The 16,985-nt window shown below is 36.5% G+C and overlaps 1 protein-coding gene across 1 annotated transcript in view; it reads left to right on the forward strand.

The window, feature by feature from the left end:
- Positions 1-16,985, forward strand: part of ENPP1 (ectonucleotide pyrophosphatase/phosphodiesterase 1) — a 72,699-nt gene that overhangs the window by 39,484 nt on the left and 16,230 nt on the right. Inside the window, exons 7-18 of the mRNA XM_078447321.2 lie at positions 1,844-1,923; positions 2,827-2,946; positions 3,997-4,106; positions 4,912-4,977; positions 5,285-5,357; positions 8,144-8,252; positions 9,209-9,340; positions 10,866-10,897; positions 12,091-12,218; positions 13,409-13,478; positions 14,383-14,470; positions 15,911-16,080. Coding sequence (XP_078303447.1) covers positions 1,844-1,923; positions 2,827-2,946; positions 3,997-4,106; positions 4,912-4,977; positions 5,285-5,357; positions 8,144-8,252; positions 9,209-9,340; positions 10,866-10,897; positions 12,091-12,218; positions 13,409-13,478; positions 14,383-14,470; positions 15,911-16,080 — 1,178 coding nt within the window. The remainder of the gene's footprint in view (positions 1-1,843; positions 1,924-2,826; positions 2,947-3,996; positions 4,107-4,911; positions 4,978-5,284; positions 5,358-8,143; positions 8,253-9,208; positions 9,341-10,865; positions 10,898-12,090; positions 12,219-13,408; positions 13,479-14,382; positions 14,471-15,910; positions 16,081-16,985) is intronic.

Consider the following 16,985-nt stretch of genomic DNA (forward strand, 5'->3'; position numbering starts at 1 on the left):
GGTATTACTTGTATCATCGTTACTGAAAAAGGAAAAAAAATAGTTTATGGGTATAAAAATTAGAGAACTTTGCTCATTATCAGTGATCAATAATTAAGTAGTTCCAGTGGAACGCTAAACTGAAATGGAAGTAAATACAACTATGTTGGAGTTCTGAATTGTAAAATATTATTTATTAGGCTTGAGTGTATGAGATTAGTTTAAACATTAAAATCACTCTCAGTAAATACATGTGCACATTTATTATACTTCTTTTATGACAAACCAAAATAATTTGGGAGTATCTTTTTAAAATTTCAGTTTTTCTAAATGTTTATTTATTTTGAGAGAGAGAGAGAGAGAGAGAGGGAGAGAAAGGAGAGTGTGAGCAGGGGAGGGGCAGAGAGAGAGGGAGATACAGAATCTGAAGCAGGCTTCAGGCTCTGAGCTGTCAGCACAGAGCCTGATGCGGGGCTCGAACTCATGGACTGCGAGATCATGACCTGAGCCAAACTGGGATGCTTAACTGACTGAGCCACCCAGGTGCCCAAAATTTCAGTTTTTAATTTCTACCTAGAAGAAAATCGTTTTTGTAAATAATTGTTTGACATGGAAAAAAAAAGTCGTCAGCAAAAAGCATGCAAGAGCAGGGAAGGCTTTATTCTGACCTGTTAGGCCCATGATGGGCTTTGAAGCTTGAATCCGGCCCTTTGTTGCCATTAAAAGGAAAGTTTGTTTCAATGGCACCAAACATTGCATCCTGAGTTCAGAATTAAATAGCTGTAGCTACCTGTATGTGACGTTTAAAAGAAATCAGTACACCATTTGCCTAAGCCCCAGCTTTGGATAATTGAGGAACATACTCTGTAATTCTGGACTGTTTGGAAGGCATTGAGATAGACACATGCCAACCTGAGGGACATTTTTTGGCAATGACTTATTGAGATGCTAGAATCATTAGGTGTATGTATTTTTTTTTTTTTTTTTTTTTTAATAGTAGAGGCGGGAGAAAAGGAGCGTGACACCAGGGCTAAATCTGGAACAGTCTGACTTCTGTGCCTTTCTCTAACTTGAAGCCAGAAGATGCCTTTTTGTCTTTAGAGCAGTGTTGAGTATGTCCAGAGTGAGCTGATTCTGGATTTTCAGACTGAGACACTGCCACCCCAGCTACTGCTTCACCATTGTTTTAATTTTGCAGATTTTGCTACTCGTGCAGTTTGTTTTTTCTCTCCTTTATTTTTTAATCAGTGATTCATCACTTACATATGATGCCCAGTGCTCATGCCAACAAGTGCCCTCCCTTCATATCCATCACCCATTTAGCCCATCCTTTCACCCAACACCCCTCCAACAACCCTCAGTTTGTTCTCTGCATTTAAGAGTTTCTTATGGTTTGCCTCCCTCTCTGTTTTTATTTTATTTTTCCTTCTCTTCCCCTGTGGGCATCTGTTGAGTTTCTCAAATTCCACATATGAGTGAAATCATAGGAGGCAGTTTGCTTTTTTAAAATTATCTCTTGTAATTTAGGTATGTGACCACCAAATAATATCAGACAAAGATCTAGTAGGCATCATTAGTACAAATGGTCTACCCAGAACTTAATGTTTTTGATAAGTATGGGATAATTATTTCATAGACTTAATTATTTCCTTTAATATTTATCTGAGGAAAACTAACTTGAACACTGAATTTGAATCTGCAGTGTTGCTTTATAATTAACCCTAAATTTTCATATGGTTATAAATCCCTCCTGGGTTAGTTTTTTTTAATACTATTTAGACTTACTTCGTACCAAAGCTAGATGAATTAAACAGATTATTGATTGCATTTAACAACAATCTTTGATTTTTTTTTTCCCTTATAGAAAACTGTGGAACATATACCAGAAACATGAGACCAGTATATCCAACAAAAACTTTTCCCAATCACTACAGCATTGTCACCGTAAGCTCCACATTTCAACTTTTACATGTTCACAGAAGTGAGATGTAAATGTTACATTTTTCGAGGGAATAATTAGACATCGGATCAGAAAAGAATAACTTTTTTCCAAAATGTAGTTAAGCAAGGAAACCTAGGTTTTGGTCTTTGCCTCTGCCACCAACTAGGTGTAGTTTGGGGAGGATCCCTTTCATTCTGGTCTCAATTTTTCCATCTTGAAAAGAGGTGACTGAAGACTCTAAGAACTGAGTTCTTGGTTTCCTTTCAGCTTTAAGATTCTCCAATTTTTGTGTCTTGTTTCTTCTTATGGTTTTGTAGCTTGCTTTGTTGGTACAAATCTGTCCTACACTCATGGATTCTCAACCTGTTCCAGTCATCTTGATGTATGAGTTTAAGCAAGCCACTTTGCCTGACTCTAGATAGGATTACAGCCCTGTTTTTGTTTCAAAGTTTGCCAATTTAATTGGAGTCCAAGAGAAAAGTCAAATTCATTAGGTGTTAGGGTTCAAGCCAGAAAATGAATTCTTTAGCTTGTATTAATGCAAGCTCTTCTCAGACTGAACCAAAACATAGTTTGTTCTACAGAAATTCCTTACTCAGCAATGCAATGGGAAAATAGGGCACTTTTTTAGAAATTGAGGAAGCTGCCTATTAATATAGGCCCTTATCCATAGCATTCCTACTTACTTTCTCCTGTTAAATAAAGTACAAATACTATATAAAACCTTGAGTGGTTGGTTGTATTTTAAAAATCCCAAAGTTTTGTTCTTCCCTCCTTAACTCTGCCAAGTTCCCTGTAGCTTCAGTTACATGTTTCTCTTTGATGATTTTGTTTTGTGATTTTATTTAACATTAAAACAAAAAATACCTCACAACTTGCATAAAACCTGTTTTTATATTTTTTAGGGACTTTATCCAGAATCCCATGGCATAATTGACAATAAAATGTATGATCCCAAGATGAATGCTTACTTTGCACTTAAAAGTAAAGAGAAATTTAATCCTGAGTGGTACAAAGGAGAACCAGTGAGTTGTTTGTTTGTTTTGGCTACTAAGATTTTTTTTTTTTTAATTCTCTTCTATTTCAGTCAGAGTAAACTACCAGATTCTCTGGAGCTTTTAATAACCTACTTCATTTATTGTGTCGTGGCCATCCTTTTGTAAATGGAGACAGATGCTGATCATCGTGAACACAGCTTGTATCATTGCGTAATGAGAGTAGTTTATTTCATAACTGGGTTTGGGTAATTCTGAACCATTTTTCTTTTCTGCTTCATTCCACCTTCTATACACTAGGAGTGTATAGAAGTCGTCGGGGCAGTCTTTTGATCCACACAAAACTAATGGTTTCTGAAGGAGGTAAACTTTGACTTCATTTGCATTGGCTAACACAAAGATTCTTTCTGGCCATGATTCAGATGTGTTTCTTTGTATTTTTCAGAAATTTCCACAAAAATCCCATGGGGTCTTTTTAGATAGTCTTGATATTCCTCTTAGAAGGAAAAAGAGCATGATGTGTAATTTACAGGGTATAAATTCAAATTTTAGTGCTGACACTTAAAGTTATGTGACTTTGGGCAAATTATTCTTTCTCTGCCTCCATTTTCTCATGTTTATACTGTAGATAATACTGTTAACTACCTTACGGGGTTATTGTGAGGATTATCTAAATTAATAATTGGGATGCTTAGGGGGATACTATTTAGAACTGAAATTGGCAATAAGTGCTTAATAAATGTTAGTTACATAACAAAAATGTCAGCACATTAAGCACATGTATATTTGGGGGTTTTTTCTTCTTTCCAGGGGAAACCCCATTAAGTAGGGGTGTGGCTCTGAAAGTTGCAGAGATTTCTGAAAACGGACTGTCTATATTTTTTAGGTTAATTTAAGTTCTTATTATTTTGCTGCTGTTCAGAGTCATATTGATTATTTTATAGTCTCGCTGCTGGAGCTCATTAACCTCAAACATAGTCTAGCACTTGAGAGAAACACACTGATGTTACATGAGTGTATACTTTGCTAAGAAGTGAACAGTTGTGTAATTTTCTGACTTGCCTTCATTCTCTTCCCCAGATTTGGATCACTGCTAAATATCAAGGCCTGAAAAGCGGTACATTTTTCTGGCCAGGATCAGACGTGGAAATTAATGGAATTTTCCCAGACATCTATAAAATGTATAATAGGTAGGTATAGGTGCACTTTTTCAGAGTTGCTCATTTATTTATTTTTTAATCTCAGCTTCTCCTTTTTATCAAGTCCTAAGTGATAGCATTTGCATAGAACGTTAGCTGAAAAATGAGAATGGTCAGAATAAGAACTCTATCTCAGATAGCTTTTAGGTGGAGGGTAGGTGAGTTTTGAAGGGATGGATGGACAGTGAAACTGGACAAAGTTTTTTCTGAAGGTTTTCTAGAAAGTGCTGGTTACATGTTACAGTTTGCATTCAGATCTTTGGGCAGGAATAAAAAATGAAGTCATAGCGACTGACTCCAACTTTTTAAGAGTCACGAGCAAGTGAGTTCTCCATCAGGTACCTTTTGTGAAATGTATGGTGGTCACATGGGTTATTCATGTGGTAGCAATTGCTATTCTCAGATACAGGCATAATATCATCAAGTAGATGTCAGAAGCACATTTTTAAACCTAGGTGCAGCTTTCATTGGGATGCTTATGGGGACACCATTTAGAACTGTAATTGGCAATAAATGCTTAATAAATATTAGTTACATAACAAAAATGTCAGCAAATTAAACACTTGCCTTCATTCTCTTCCCCAGATGGAAGCTTCCCCAATGTGAACCTTAACTTTTGGTCCTTTATTGGGAAAACAAGTTGGAGTTTTCAAATAAAACTTATACATTGTTTCAAACACAATTAATGCATGCAATTGCTTTAGTCTTTCAGTGTGCTTTTCAATAAGAAACACACTGATATTTTAAACTCAAACAATGTCACAGACTATTTCATTTTGTTTATCCTTAATTTTAGTTCAGTACCATTTGAAGAAAGGATTTTAGCTGTTCTTAAGTGGTTGCAGCTTCCTAAAGATGAAAGGTATGTAGATGACTAATTTGTATGGTAACTACTCCTTTGTTTTATAGATATCACAGAATATTTAAAAATAAGCAGCAAGAAAACTTTGCAGTTGGCTCTGGCATTTTATATCCAAATAAACTCTTTAGGGAGCTCTTATGGCTACCATTTTGAAGAACTCCAAATCTGCAAATTATTTCTCAGAAAGATTAGAAATGTTACCCCAGTGTTGTAGACTTTTTAATCACTATCAATTGTTAAGTTATACTTTTCATTCTGTTTTACAATGTGTTTATAAAATATTACATTTTGATGCTGTTTGATTTAGACCACACTTTTACACTCTGTATTTAGAAGAACCAGATTCTTCAGGTCATTCGTATGGACCAGTCAGCAGTGAGGTAAGTACCTTTTTATCAGTGATCACTTCATGAAACCTGGTGTCATGTAACTAAACCTGCTTTGAAGCAGGTTTCTAGACCATTCTAGCAAGATTCCATGATTCTGGGAAGAGTAGTAAGCACAATTTTACTAAACCAAAGGATGCACTCTAGTAAAAATAACAGTAGTCTGGTCTATACTTTCCACAGTGCTCAGTTGAACTGATGATAAATTAAATTCTATATTCTCATTTCCAAAGCCTTTATCCACTCCATTTATCCCTACATTGGCTTAAAAACTAAGGGTCTTTAGAAGTTTTGTAAATGGGTAGGACTCCAATTTTCTTTTTTCTTTCTTTTTCAATCTTGACTTATTTTATTCTTTGTTTGAGAAACAAGAGTGTGGATAGCAAAGGTTCAGATAGCCAGGGTTCTGGCCTGTCCATAGACTGGTTTCTTTTTTTTCTTTTTTTTTTTTAGTTCTTGTTTTGATGTTTGTTTATTTATTTATTTATTTTTTTTTTTGAGAGAGAGAGGCAGAGTACGAACAGGGGAGAGGGGCAGGGAGAGGGAGACACTGAATCTGAAGCAGGCTCCACGCTCTGAGCCGTCAGCACAGAGCCCAATGTGGGGCTTGAACTCACGAACTGTGAGATCATGACCTGAGCCGAAGTCGGACGCTTAACTGACTGAGCCACCCAGGCACCCCTAAGTTTTGTTTTTTTCTTCTTAATTCAAGTTACTTAACATACAGTATAGTCTTGGCTTCAGGAGTAGAACCCAGTGATTCCTCTCTTACATATGACATCCAGTGCTCAATTTTCTATGTAAATATAGGAGAATTAGTCAAATAACACAAGAAGCCTACTATGATCTCTCCGCCTTAGGAGATCTAGCTCTGACCTCTGAGATCATGCTTACAACAGAGCTTGGGCATTAAAGAATAGGAGATTTTGTCAACACTATAGAAAATTTCAAATAACCATGGTTTTATTGAACAGTTACTAGGAAGTTAGAGATGAGGAAATGGTTCATGTACTAAGGCTGTCAACATGAGATCTTACTTGACCTGACACCCTTTTAGGAACTTAGCCAACCCCTGGCTAGGTTTGTAATCGGTATAGTGCTTTGAAAGATCAAATACTGCTTTCAGTTTTTGTGCGGCCATAGAATTTTTATATCTTGGAGCAGAGGAAGCATTGGAACAGAAAACGATTTGAGCTTCTTTCCTTGTACTTCTAAGCTGACTTCCCTTATGCTGTATATTTTATCTGTGACCCAAGATCTGAAAAGAAACAGGGAGTAAGGATCTAGGCATATTGGTGGTCATGATGAAAGGAAGAAGAGGTATAGCCAGGGTCCCTAATCTCAGAATCCTTGTTATCTTTTCCCCCATATGACTGTAAGAGATAAAAGACTAGGGATAGCTAGAATTTCACCCTAGTCTGCATAGTTTGTGAGCCTCAAAGTCTCTTTAGCACAGAGTCCAGACCAGAGCCTATCCTAACATGTCTATTAGCTCCTAACATCTCCAGCAGCTCTAATGTAGTTACTAATTGTGTGTGCCCTTGCTTTGCTCTTTAGAGGTGAGGTAAGGAAGACACATGGTCAATAAGGTGACTGGGTCATAATTGGTGACAGGGAAAAGTTTTGTGTCAGTGTTTTCTTGGTTTGACAATTGACCAGATGCTAGTGTAATTTTTATTCTTTCACTAAATTCACTGACACAACTCATGTCTAGGTCAGTCTGGCTACAAGGAAGTCTGAGGATCATTTTGTAATTGTTTGGTTATCAGCTCATATAAATTATGAAATCGGTGCTGCCTTTTCTAATTTCACTGAAGATTTTCCAAAGGACTATTTTTGTGATTCATCTTCATTCAAGATTGAGCCCCTTGCTTTTTGTATCATAGTCACCAGCTTGTAAACTCTGTTAAATTCTAATATTACTGGCACATCAAAACCCACTTGATTTTAATACTTAAAAACTCCAACTTGCATTACTTGGGTGGCTTTGAATGAAAGACCATATTGAAGGAGGTTGTTTCATTATTACAGTGGAATAAATTGACTATAGAGATAAGACTGATTTGATACATTACAGAAAGCACATGTAGAGCTGCAAAGAATTTTCCTGGTTTTGCAAGGAGAGCCGAAAAGAGAAATGTCAAAAGCAAGTTACTAAAACTATTTGCTAGTCTGTCCTCGTGATAGATGTGTGCAAAATACATGCAGTTTGCAAGGAAATAATGGGTTGTATTCCTAGGAGTTCTAATTTAAAACATTTTTGTCAATGTTTATTTATTTTTGAGAGAGAGACACACACACAGAGTGTGAGTGGGGATGGACAGAGAGAGGGAGACACAGAATCGGAAGCAGGCTCCAAGCTCTGAGCTGTCACCCGATACGGGGCTTGAACCTACGAACCGTGAGATCATGACCTGAGCCAAAGTTGGAGGCTTAACTGACTGAGCCACCCAGGCACACCCTAGGAGTTCTAGTTTTAAAAATCAAACATAATGAACTATAAAGCATTTCATGAATAATTTTAACATTTTTGGCAATTTAGACGATCAGGTCGGCTAGTGACATTTCCAGTACTTAGGATTGAGCATGTACCGGATTTGGGCCCTTCTTTTTATTAATGGGCATTATCTTACCTGGCTTGTCTTAGCCTAATGCAAATCATATGTAGTTCATCATAGTAGTTGCATCCACTGAACTTTTCCTTTATGAACAGAGATAGCTTTACATAGAAATAGCCGTTAATATGGAATCCATCACATGAAATTGCTTCCCTTTCTTAGGTCATCAGAGCTTTGCAGAGGGTTGACAACATGGTTGGCATGCTGATGGACGGTCTAAAGGAGCTGAACTTGCATCAGTGCCTGAACCTCGTCCTTGTTTCAGATCATGGTAACCTGAATTTTCATCATTTACCCTTCAGGTTAAATGGTGCCCCAAAAAAGGGTTCCTTGACTGGTTATTGTTTCATTATTTCTTCTGATTGTTATAGTTAATTCTTTGTTTTTTGTTTTTTTTTAATGTAGTTTGTTGTGGAAAATGTTTAGGAAAAAATTATATAAAATATAAAGTACAAGTAAAGCACAGAATTCACAGCTATCAATGATAATGCACCCATTTCCTGATTTGAGGAAGGTTTGTACCAGGAATTTTGAAAAGTTAAAAAAAGTTTTTTAATGTTTAATTTTGGTAAATGTAGTGTAATAATTTTAGATTTAATGAATACATTATTATGTACATCTTCTATTTAGCATAAAAATCTGATTTTAGAAGCAGTATGTATTAATTTTAGTACTATGTTAATTTCACTTTTTACTTATTTTGACCTTTAGAACATGTTTGTGTAACAGCCTTGAGAGTGCAGAAGCAATGAATGTACAAGAAAATAGAAAACACGCCCTTTGCGTTTGTTTTTTTTTTTTCTTGTTGTTATTGTTTGTGTCAGAAATAATTGCTAAAAGCTATTTCTAGAAATAGCTGTAAGAAGTTTTGTTCCAAAGAAAATGCAGTTCTGGAATGACACTGAGAATTTTATAATACCAGTTACTATTCTAGGTGATCTTATGAAAACAACTAAGCTTTGCTATTTGGTCTGAAGCTGTGATATTCCTCCTCACCTACCTAAATTAGAAGAAACAATAAAGTAATTGTGGATGAAGGGGAAAATATTTTTTTTAAGTGAGATGGTGGATACAGCTGAAGTTCTGTGTCTTACCTACTAGATGTTTAACTCACATGAGCACTGAGCACATATTTATTGAATTACATTCTGGAAGTGAAGGAAATTCTCTTCTATGTGTGAAATTCCTTATTGAAGTTGTAACATGTTTGGGAATTTTTTCTCCTAGGCATGGAACAGGGCAGTTGCAAGAAATATGTGTATCTGAATAAATATTTGGGAGATGTTAAAAATATTAAAATTGTATATGGACCTGCCGCTCGCTTGAGACCCTCTGATGTCCCGGATAAGTACTTTTCATGTAAGTATATATGGATGCTAACTTTGAATGTGATTACATTCTGAATACATTCCTCTAAATTATTGTATCTCCACACTAAAGTGCATCAAGTTAATTTCCTTTGCATGATTAAATCTCCAATGCAGGTCTTCTGCACCCAAAGGGATTTTATTCAAGACATAGATCTAACCACTTATTTTTGTTTTTTGTTGCTAAGCATATTATGTGTGTGTGCTCAGTACATTTTTATGTCGTAGTGTGTGTTTTACTTGTATTGGGTTCGAGATTACTTGTACTAAAAATAAAAACAAAAACAAAAAACAAAACAAAACTTAAAAGTTCATCTGCATTTATTCAAGTTTCATTAATGACATTTCATTAAAATAACTTAGAGCTGTTATAAAATAATATTCTGTCACAAGGAGGAATGCAGGAAATTCTGTAATTCTTATAATTCCATAAATAGCTGGTTTCTGTCCTCAGAAATGACTTTCTTTTACCATTCTAAAACACAGTGAGAATGTGTTTTGTAAACAGAGAAGAAGAAATTTCAATTCTATGTTGACCACATGTGCAACCCAAATTGCCAAGGAAATTTTTTAAATGTTAATTCTTTTGCAAGTCAAGTGCATTTCCTAACTGTTTGCACCTCTGTTGTAGCCTGCTTAAAAGTCGTATACAATTGTTATAAAACCTGTTATAAAACCATATAGGCGGAGGCAGTGCCCAGAGATGTTTAGGATGGGATGACTAAGCTTTAGCTTTCTCTCATTAGGCCTCTGTTTCCCAAATTAAGGCAAAAATATCTATATTTATTTATCAATATACATACATGAAATATAAATACAAAACATTTATTGTATCTGAAATTTTTTTTCAAACTTTTCTAAAGTATGGCTAGAAGAATCTTTGGAAATCTAGACATATATTGATTCGTAGCACAGAAGACACTAAGTAAATCTGTGTGGTCTTGCTATGCAAATTCAGTTACAAAACTATCTACTTGCTCTCTCTTCTACGTTTTCCAGTGTCCTTTTTATTTGGAAATTCTGGAGTTACCAAATATCAAAGTATATAAAATAAAAAGTAACGGTTTCCTTAAATCTCCCTAATTCACACCTCATTTCCTCTCTCTAGAGATTAAACACTGTTAGGCTTGGAATGTCTTCCCAGATATCTGCTATGCGTATATAAAACACTATTTTTTTTTTTAAATTTTTACACTATGAAATCATACTAGATCTAGATGCATGGTCATATAGATGGATGGCCAGATGAATGGACACACATATGGATGAACAGATGGATGGATAGATAGATATTCTTTAACTTGTCTCTTCATTTAACAGTACAACATGATTTCACAGGCACGGAGTGGTTCCTAAAGATCTGTCTCATTCCTACCAACCACTAATATATAATGGTTTAAATAAGCTGTTTGGAACCTGCTTTGAGTTTGAGTCTGACATTCAACATTTTTGTTTTATTTTTATTTCTAATTGTAGCATAACATCCATGATTAATTCTTATCTTTGTCCCCCTTCAGTTGACTATGAAGACCTTGCCAGAAATCTTTCCGTGAGTGTATTTATTTTTCCATTATTTACCTATTGTTAGTTTTAATATATATTTAGAAAAAAAGTTCAGTATCTGTTCTTGGGATTTTTTATCATTAGAATTTTTGAGTATGTGGGCCAACATTTAAACGCCCTATAGTTTTTATTTTTCAACGTTTTTTTTTTTTTTTATTTTTTTATTTTTTTTATTTTTGGGACAGAGAGAGACAGAGCATGAACGGGGGAGGGGCAGAGAGAGAGGGAGACACAGAATCGGAAACAGGCTCCAGGCTCCGAGCCATCAGCCCAGAGCCTGACGCGGGGCTCGAACTCACGGACCGCGAGATCGTGACCTGGCTGAAGTCGGACGCTTAACCGACTGCGCCACCCAGGCGCCCCTAAACGCCCTATAGTTTTTAAAGATTTTTAAGGACACACCCCAATAAACCAGCATTGAAAGTTTTTAAGAATTCATTTATTGTCATCAATTAATTTTTATAACAGTAAAGAAATAATTGGAAAAATAGAAGGGAAAAAGTCTATAGCTATCTCAGCATAGGTACTGTTGGCATTGTTATATATTTCCTGCCAATCCTTTTATGCCCATTTAAAAAATAAATTCTTGACTTGGTGATGAGTTATCTATAGTACATTTTTTTTACTTGATATGTTTTATTTATTTATTTATTAAAGTTTATTTATTTGTTTTGAGAGAGAGAGAGCACACAAGCAGTGGAGGGACAGAGAGAGGGAGAGAGAGAATCCCAAGCAGTCTCTGCACAATGTGAATGGGGCTCCAGCTCACAAAACTGTGAGATCATGACCTGAGCCGAAACCAAGAGTCAGACACTTAACTGACTGAGCCACCCAGGGGCCCCGAAGTGTTTTAAATATTGAAGAAAATGATTACCATTGCAGTTATAAGAATGTTTGGAAATGGTATCATCGATAGTAACCCAAATATTAATGAATGGCATAGTCTAAGAATTTTAGTTTTTTTTTTATGTAGCAATTATGATTTCCTGTAAAAAATACGAATATTGAATCGTTGGGAATAGAGGGACTCCGTTATTTTTGCATCTGTGACTTACTGAGCAGACTGGTAAAATTTTTAACAGAAAAAAAATCTTACGGAATTAGAATACAGTCTCAAAAGAAGTTTACACCTAAGAAAATATCGAAATAAGAGTTTTTCTTTACCTTCTGTAATATCAGTGCCGGGAGCCAAACCAGCACTTCAAACCTTACCTCAAGCATTTCTTACCGAAGCGTTTGCACTTTGCCAAAAACGACAGGATTGAGCCCTTGACATTCTATTTGGATCCTCAGTGGCAACTTGCATTGTAAGTTCTGATGGTTTCCAGGTAAACCTCACCTGATATGTTAGTCATTCAGCGTAACTGTTGGGCCCTTTTCAACAATGTTGTTGTGTGAAAACTGTGCACAGATGATTCTCTTCACTCTGTCCTGGGGCTTCTCAACCCGGGATTGACCTTTTGGGGTCAGACCATTCTTTGTTGTGGAGGGCTGTCCTGTGCTCCTGTGCATTGTGGGATGTTTGAAAGCATCCCTGGCTTCTACCCACTAGATGAAAAAGCACCCTTTCCATAGTTGAGCCAACCAAAAATGTCTGCAGACATTGCTATAGGTTCCCTGGGGAGGGCCATTCACCCCCAGCTGGGAGCCACTCCTCTGCCCACATCCATATTGATTATTTATGTTCCATGTTGGTGTTACCACTTGCCGCTCTTATCTCTTCTGCACATTACAGTTATCCTAATAATACCTTCAGATCCAGCGAATAATTGGTAAAACCTCTTTATGATAATGAGCAATTGCTTTCTTCATTTTACAAAGTTGTTTTTTCAGCTCTAAAGTTTATTGATGTGTTGGAGAATTATTTGGATGGTTAATATTGTTAATATCTCAAAACCTGATAATTAACTCTTTGGATGGTTGCCAGGAAGCCAGGGACAATAAATACCCCTGTCAAGCAAAACCTAAGCAATGAACCAGGATTCACTTTAAGAGTTTCACTGTCTCTACTTTGTCTCTACTTTTACTAGAGGGCTGTGCTTTTCGTGTTTGGAAGAAAAACATTGAAAGAAGGGATGGTTCTTGCCTTCATGGGAGAACCAATATTTTACGAACATCTATATTCCAAAGATTGCTTTAGGCTAAGCCATTTAATTTGTACAGACAACCCAATACAACAAGATTGAAACGAAGATAAGAGAACTACATGGCCAGTGTCACAGCTAGCAAATAGCATAGTCAGGGTTCAAAACTAGTTTTGTGTCAGTGCTAGTGGCTTTTTTCCTCTATGCCATCCTGCATTTATGGTTGATTTGTCTGCAAAATAAAAGATAAGGGTGGCCTCTTACTGCTTTGCAAAGCCAGGTGGTTTTGTTTACCATTTTTTGGTTTGTTTAACAAAATAGTTACTTATTCTTGATTAACAGAAATAATGTGACTTTAAATTTTGCACTATGAATAGACTTCACATCATTAATTCATACTATGTCAAAATTAGGAATCCTGCAGAAAGGAAGCATTGTGGAATTGGATTCCATGGTTCTGACAATATATTTTCAAATATGCAAGTAAGTAAATCTGATATACTTAAAAAAAATAGTAGTTTGTATCTGAAGAAAAACTGATATACAAAGTTTTGATTTATTTATTTATTTATTTAAATATGAAATTTATTGTCACATTGGTTTCCATACAACACCCAGTGCTTGGTCGAAGAGGACGACCTTCCCCGATAGACGAGGACCGTTCTTTGGTCAAGGGTATACGAGTAGCTGCGCTCCCCTGCTAGAACCTCCAAACAAGCTCTCAAAGTTTAGATTTAGAAACACGGATTGTGCTTACATGTCCTGGATGAGAATTAATGAAGCATATGATTGCATGTAGTCATTTTATTTTGAGCATGGTATTAATAGAATTTGTTAAAATATTCATGTTTCAGGCATGTATGACGTATTATATGACTTATACCTCATACTAAATTTCTAATAATCATTTTGCATATGTTTGTGTTCTGTTAAGAATATTGCTTTCACAGTAAATGAAAGCTGGTGATTTAAGAGGAGAAAAGATATCATACTTGTTCTAAATGAAGGTAATGCCTTACATTCATCTAGCAATTTAAAAGTTCAAAATATACGCACAACAGTTATTTAATTTAATCCCTACAGCACTGTGTAGGGTGGGCATATCCCATTTCACAGATGAGAAACAATTTCATCATCTGTTCTCTTCTGACTGTCAAGTCAGGAATCACAGTAAAGCTGAGGGAAGTATCCTACATGTCCTTAGATTACATGTGCAACAGGGGTTAACACCATATCCTATGAAGCCTGTGGGCACGGTATTTTTCTGATATCTTAACATAACCAGTCTATATATGTACAATATGGATAATATAAAATAATTTTTTTCACCAGCTACATACATAGCTGATATGAACTGATAAACTGTTAACTTTTCTGGCCAATCTAGGCTCTCTTTATCGGCTATGGACCTGGCTTCAAGCACAGCATCGAAGTTGACTCTTTTGAAAGTATTGAAGTCTATAATTTAATGTGTGGTAAGTGTGAACAGGCTTCTTTCATTTCTTCTGAAAACAGAGCTGGAATAGGATTATGAAAAGTAAGTCACACGGTGGGCATCTCTGTAGAGATGAAGATGATGTAAGACAGATCACATTTTTACCTTTCACCTTCCTGACCCAGAGTCATTGAAAAAAATATGTGGATCATTGCCATCTGATTACTGGTGTCTCTTCCATGGGTTTGCACACAGGTAAACTGCAACACCCAGAGCTGTGAGGTCTGTACATCCCCAATGCCTAGCAGTTTGCCAGGCCCTTGGCTTAATGATACGACGATTGACTCAGGCGTCAGGTGGAAGCCGGGGAAAGAGTTTGGAGTCTGTGAAGGGAACACAAAAGAGGCGGAACCTCTGGTAGCAATAATAGTTGAATGGATGACGATGTCACAGTTGTAGAAATGGAGGAGGACCCATTAGATATATTACTGACTTACTCTGTACTTTCTTAATTAATACCTTTATGGTTGGATATTATGTTTTAAGTATTACTTCCTTTTTCTGATAATGATACTAGACATTTGCAAAACCTTAAATATGTCCTGAGTATGATTCTTTCAGTGGGGGCCTATACACTCAAATGAATTAATATATCCTAAAGCACTTAAAACAGTGCCAGGCATATCCTAAGTGCTTTACTGTTTAAGTGTTTGCTATTGTTATTATCAAGAGCATGAGTTTTATTTTATTTTATTTTTTTTAATTTTTTTTTAACGTTTATTTATTTTTGGGACAGAGAGAGAGACAGAGCATGAATGGGGGAGGGGCAGAGAGAGAGGGAGACACAGAATTGGAAGCAGGCTCCAGGCTCTGAGCCATCAGCCCAGAGCCCGACGTGGGGCTCGAACTCACGGACCGCGAGATCGTCACCTGAGCTGAAGTCGGATGCTCAACTGACTGAGCCACCCAGGCGCCCCAAGAGCAGGAGTTTTAGACTCAGACAAAGCTGGTTTTGAAGCGTAGGTCTTACTACATTAGTAGCTTTGAGGCCTTGAGCAAAGCACTGTGATTATTCATCTACCAAATGTTGACAATAACTTATTAAATTGTTTTGAGGATTAATTAAGAAAAATATATTGGCACAGTGATTGACATTAGTATGCAATGGTGGTAACTATAGTTATTATACACTTTAAACTTCAGAAGTTTCGTTAGAGACGCACAGCAGAATATCAGTAATTCCATTAAGAATAGCATAGTCATGTGCTTGCTTCAGCAGCATATATGCTAAAAAAAAAAAAAACAATAGCATAGTCATAAATGCTCTCAAATTCAAGAGAGTTTTATAGTTTTATTTTAGGTAGAGAGTAAAGAAGCCTTACATACATTTAGTTCTAAAAAGATAAAAATAGTGTAAGTCTACCATTTATTTGATTTTAAAACCTCGAGGTAACCATTTACCATTCTTGGCATTATGCAGATTTACTGAATTTGTCACCTGCTCCTAATAATGGAACTCACGGAAGTCTTAACCACCTTCTAAAGAATCCTGTTTACACCCCAACGCATCCCAAAGAAGCCCACCCCCTGGCACAGTGCCCGTTCACAAGAACGCCCAGACATAACCTTGACTGTTCATGTGATCCCTCCGTAAGTATTGACAAAAAGTGTAGCCCAGTTTGTGTGATTCTGCAGCACCCTCTGCATAGCATGTGCTATAGAAACACTTCATGATCAAATTAAAATGTGTAAGTGAGCATAAATATATATTTATGTTTAATTCCAAATAAGCACGCACGTGCAGCCCTTTTATTATTTTTCCTCTTCCTGGTTTTTGCATTTTCACATATTTTTAAATTTTTATTTATTTATTTTTGAGAGAGAGAGAGAAAGTGTAGGCGGGGGAGGGGCAGAGAGGAAGGGAGACCGAGAATCCGAAGCAGGCTCCACACTGTCAATGCACAGCCTGTCATAGGGCTCAAACCCACGAACCATTGAGATGTGACCTGAGCTGAAGTTGGATGCTTAACTTTGCCCAGGCAGCCCTCACTTCTGTTTTTATCCCTTGGTGCTGTGACTTGACTTGGGTGCAGGTTGGAAGAAGTCCAGCTAAGTTCTGGAGCATCCTGAATCATGGAATCTGTGCTGCTGTCCTAGCAGTGAGGTCTTGATTATAAACCAGTCACAGTATTCTTTTCCTAAACTATATCTCAGTTTATTTTAAAGTATTTTTTAATGTTTATTTATTTTGAGAGAGAGAGAGTGAACTGGGGAAGGGAGAGAGAGAGTCCCAAGCAGGCTCTGCACTGACAATGCAGGGCTCAGTCTAGGAACCTGTGAGATTATGACTTGAACCAAAATCAAGAGTCCAATGTTTAACTGACTGAGCCACCCAGGCACCCCTCAGTTCATCTTAAATTTAGAGGCAAAATAACATTTTTTGGCAAGAAATGGATATATGGCACTTTACTTTTTAAGTTTATTTATTTTGAGAGAGACAGAAACAGTGCAAATGGGGGAGGGGCAGAGAGAGAGAAAGAATCCCAAGCAAGCTC

This window comes from Panthera onca, chromosome B2, assembly GCF_046562875.1.
Source record: "Panthera onca isolate mPanOnc1 chromosome B2, mPanOnc1 haplotype 2, whole genome shotgun sequence".
In the NCBI taxonomy this organism is placed as follows: Eukaryota; Metazoa; Chordata; class Mammalia; order Carnivora; family Felidae; genus Panthera; species Panthera onca.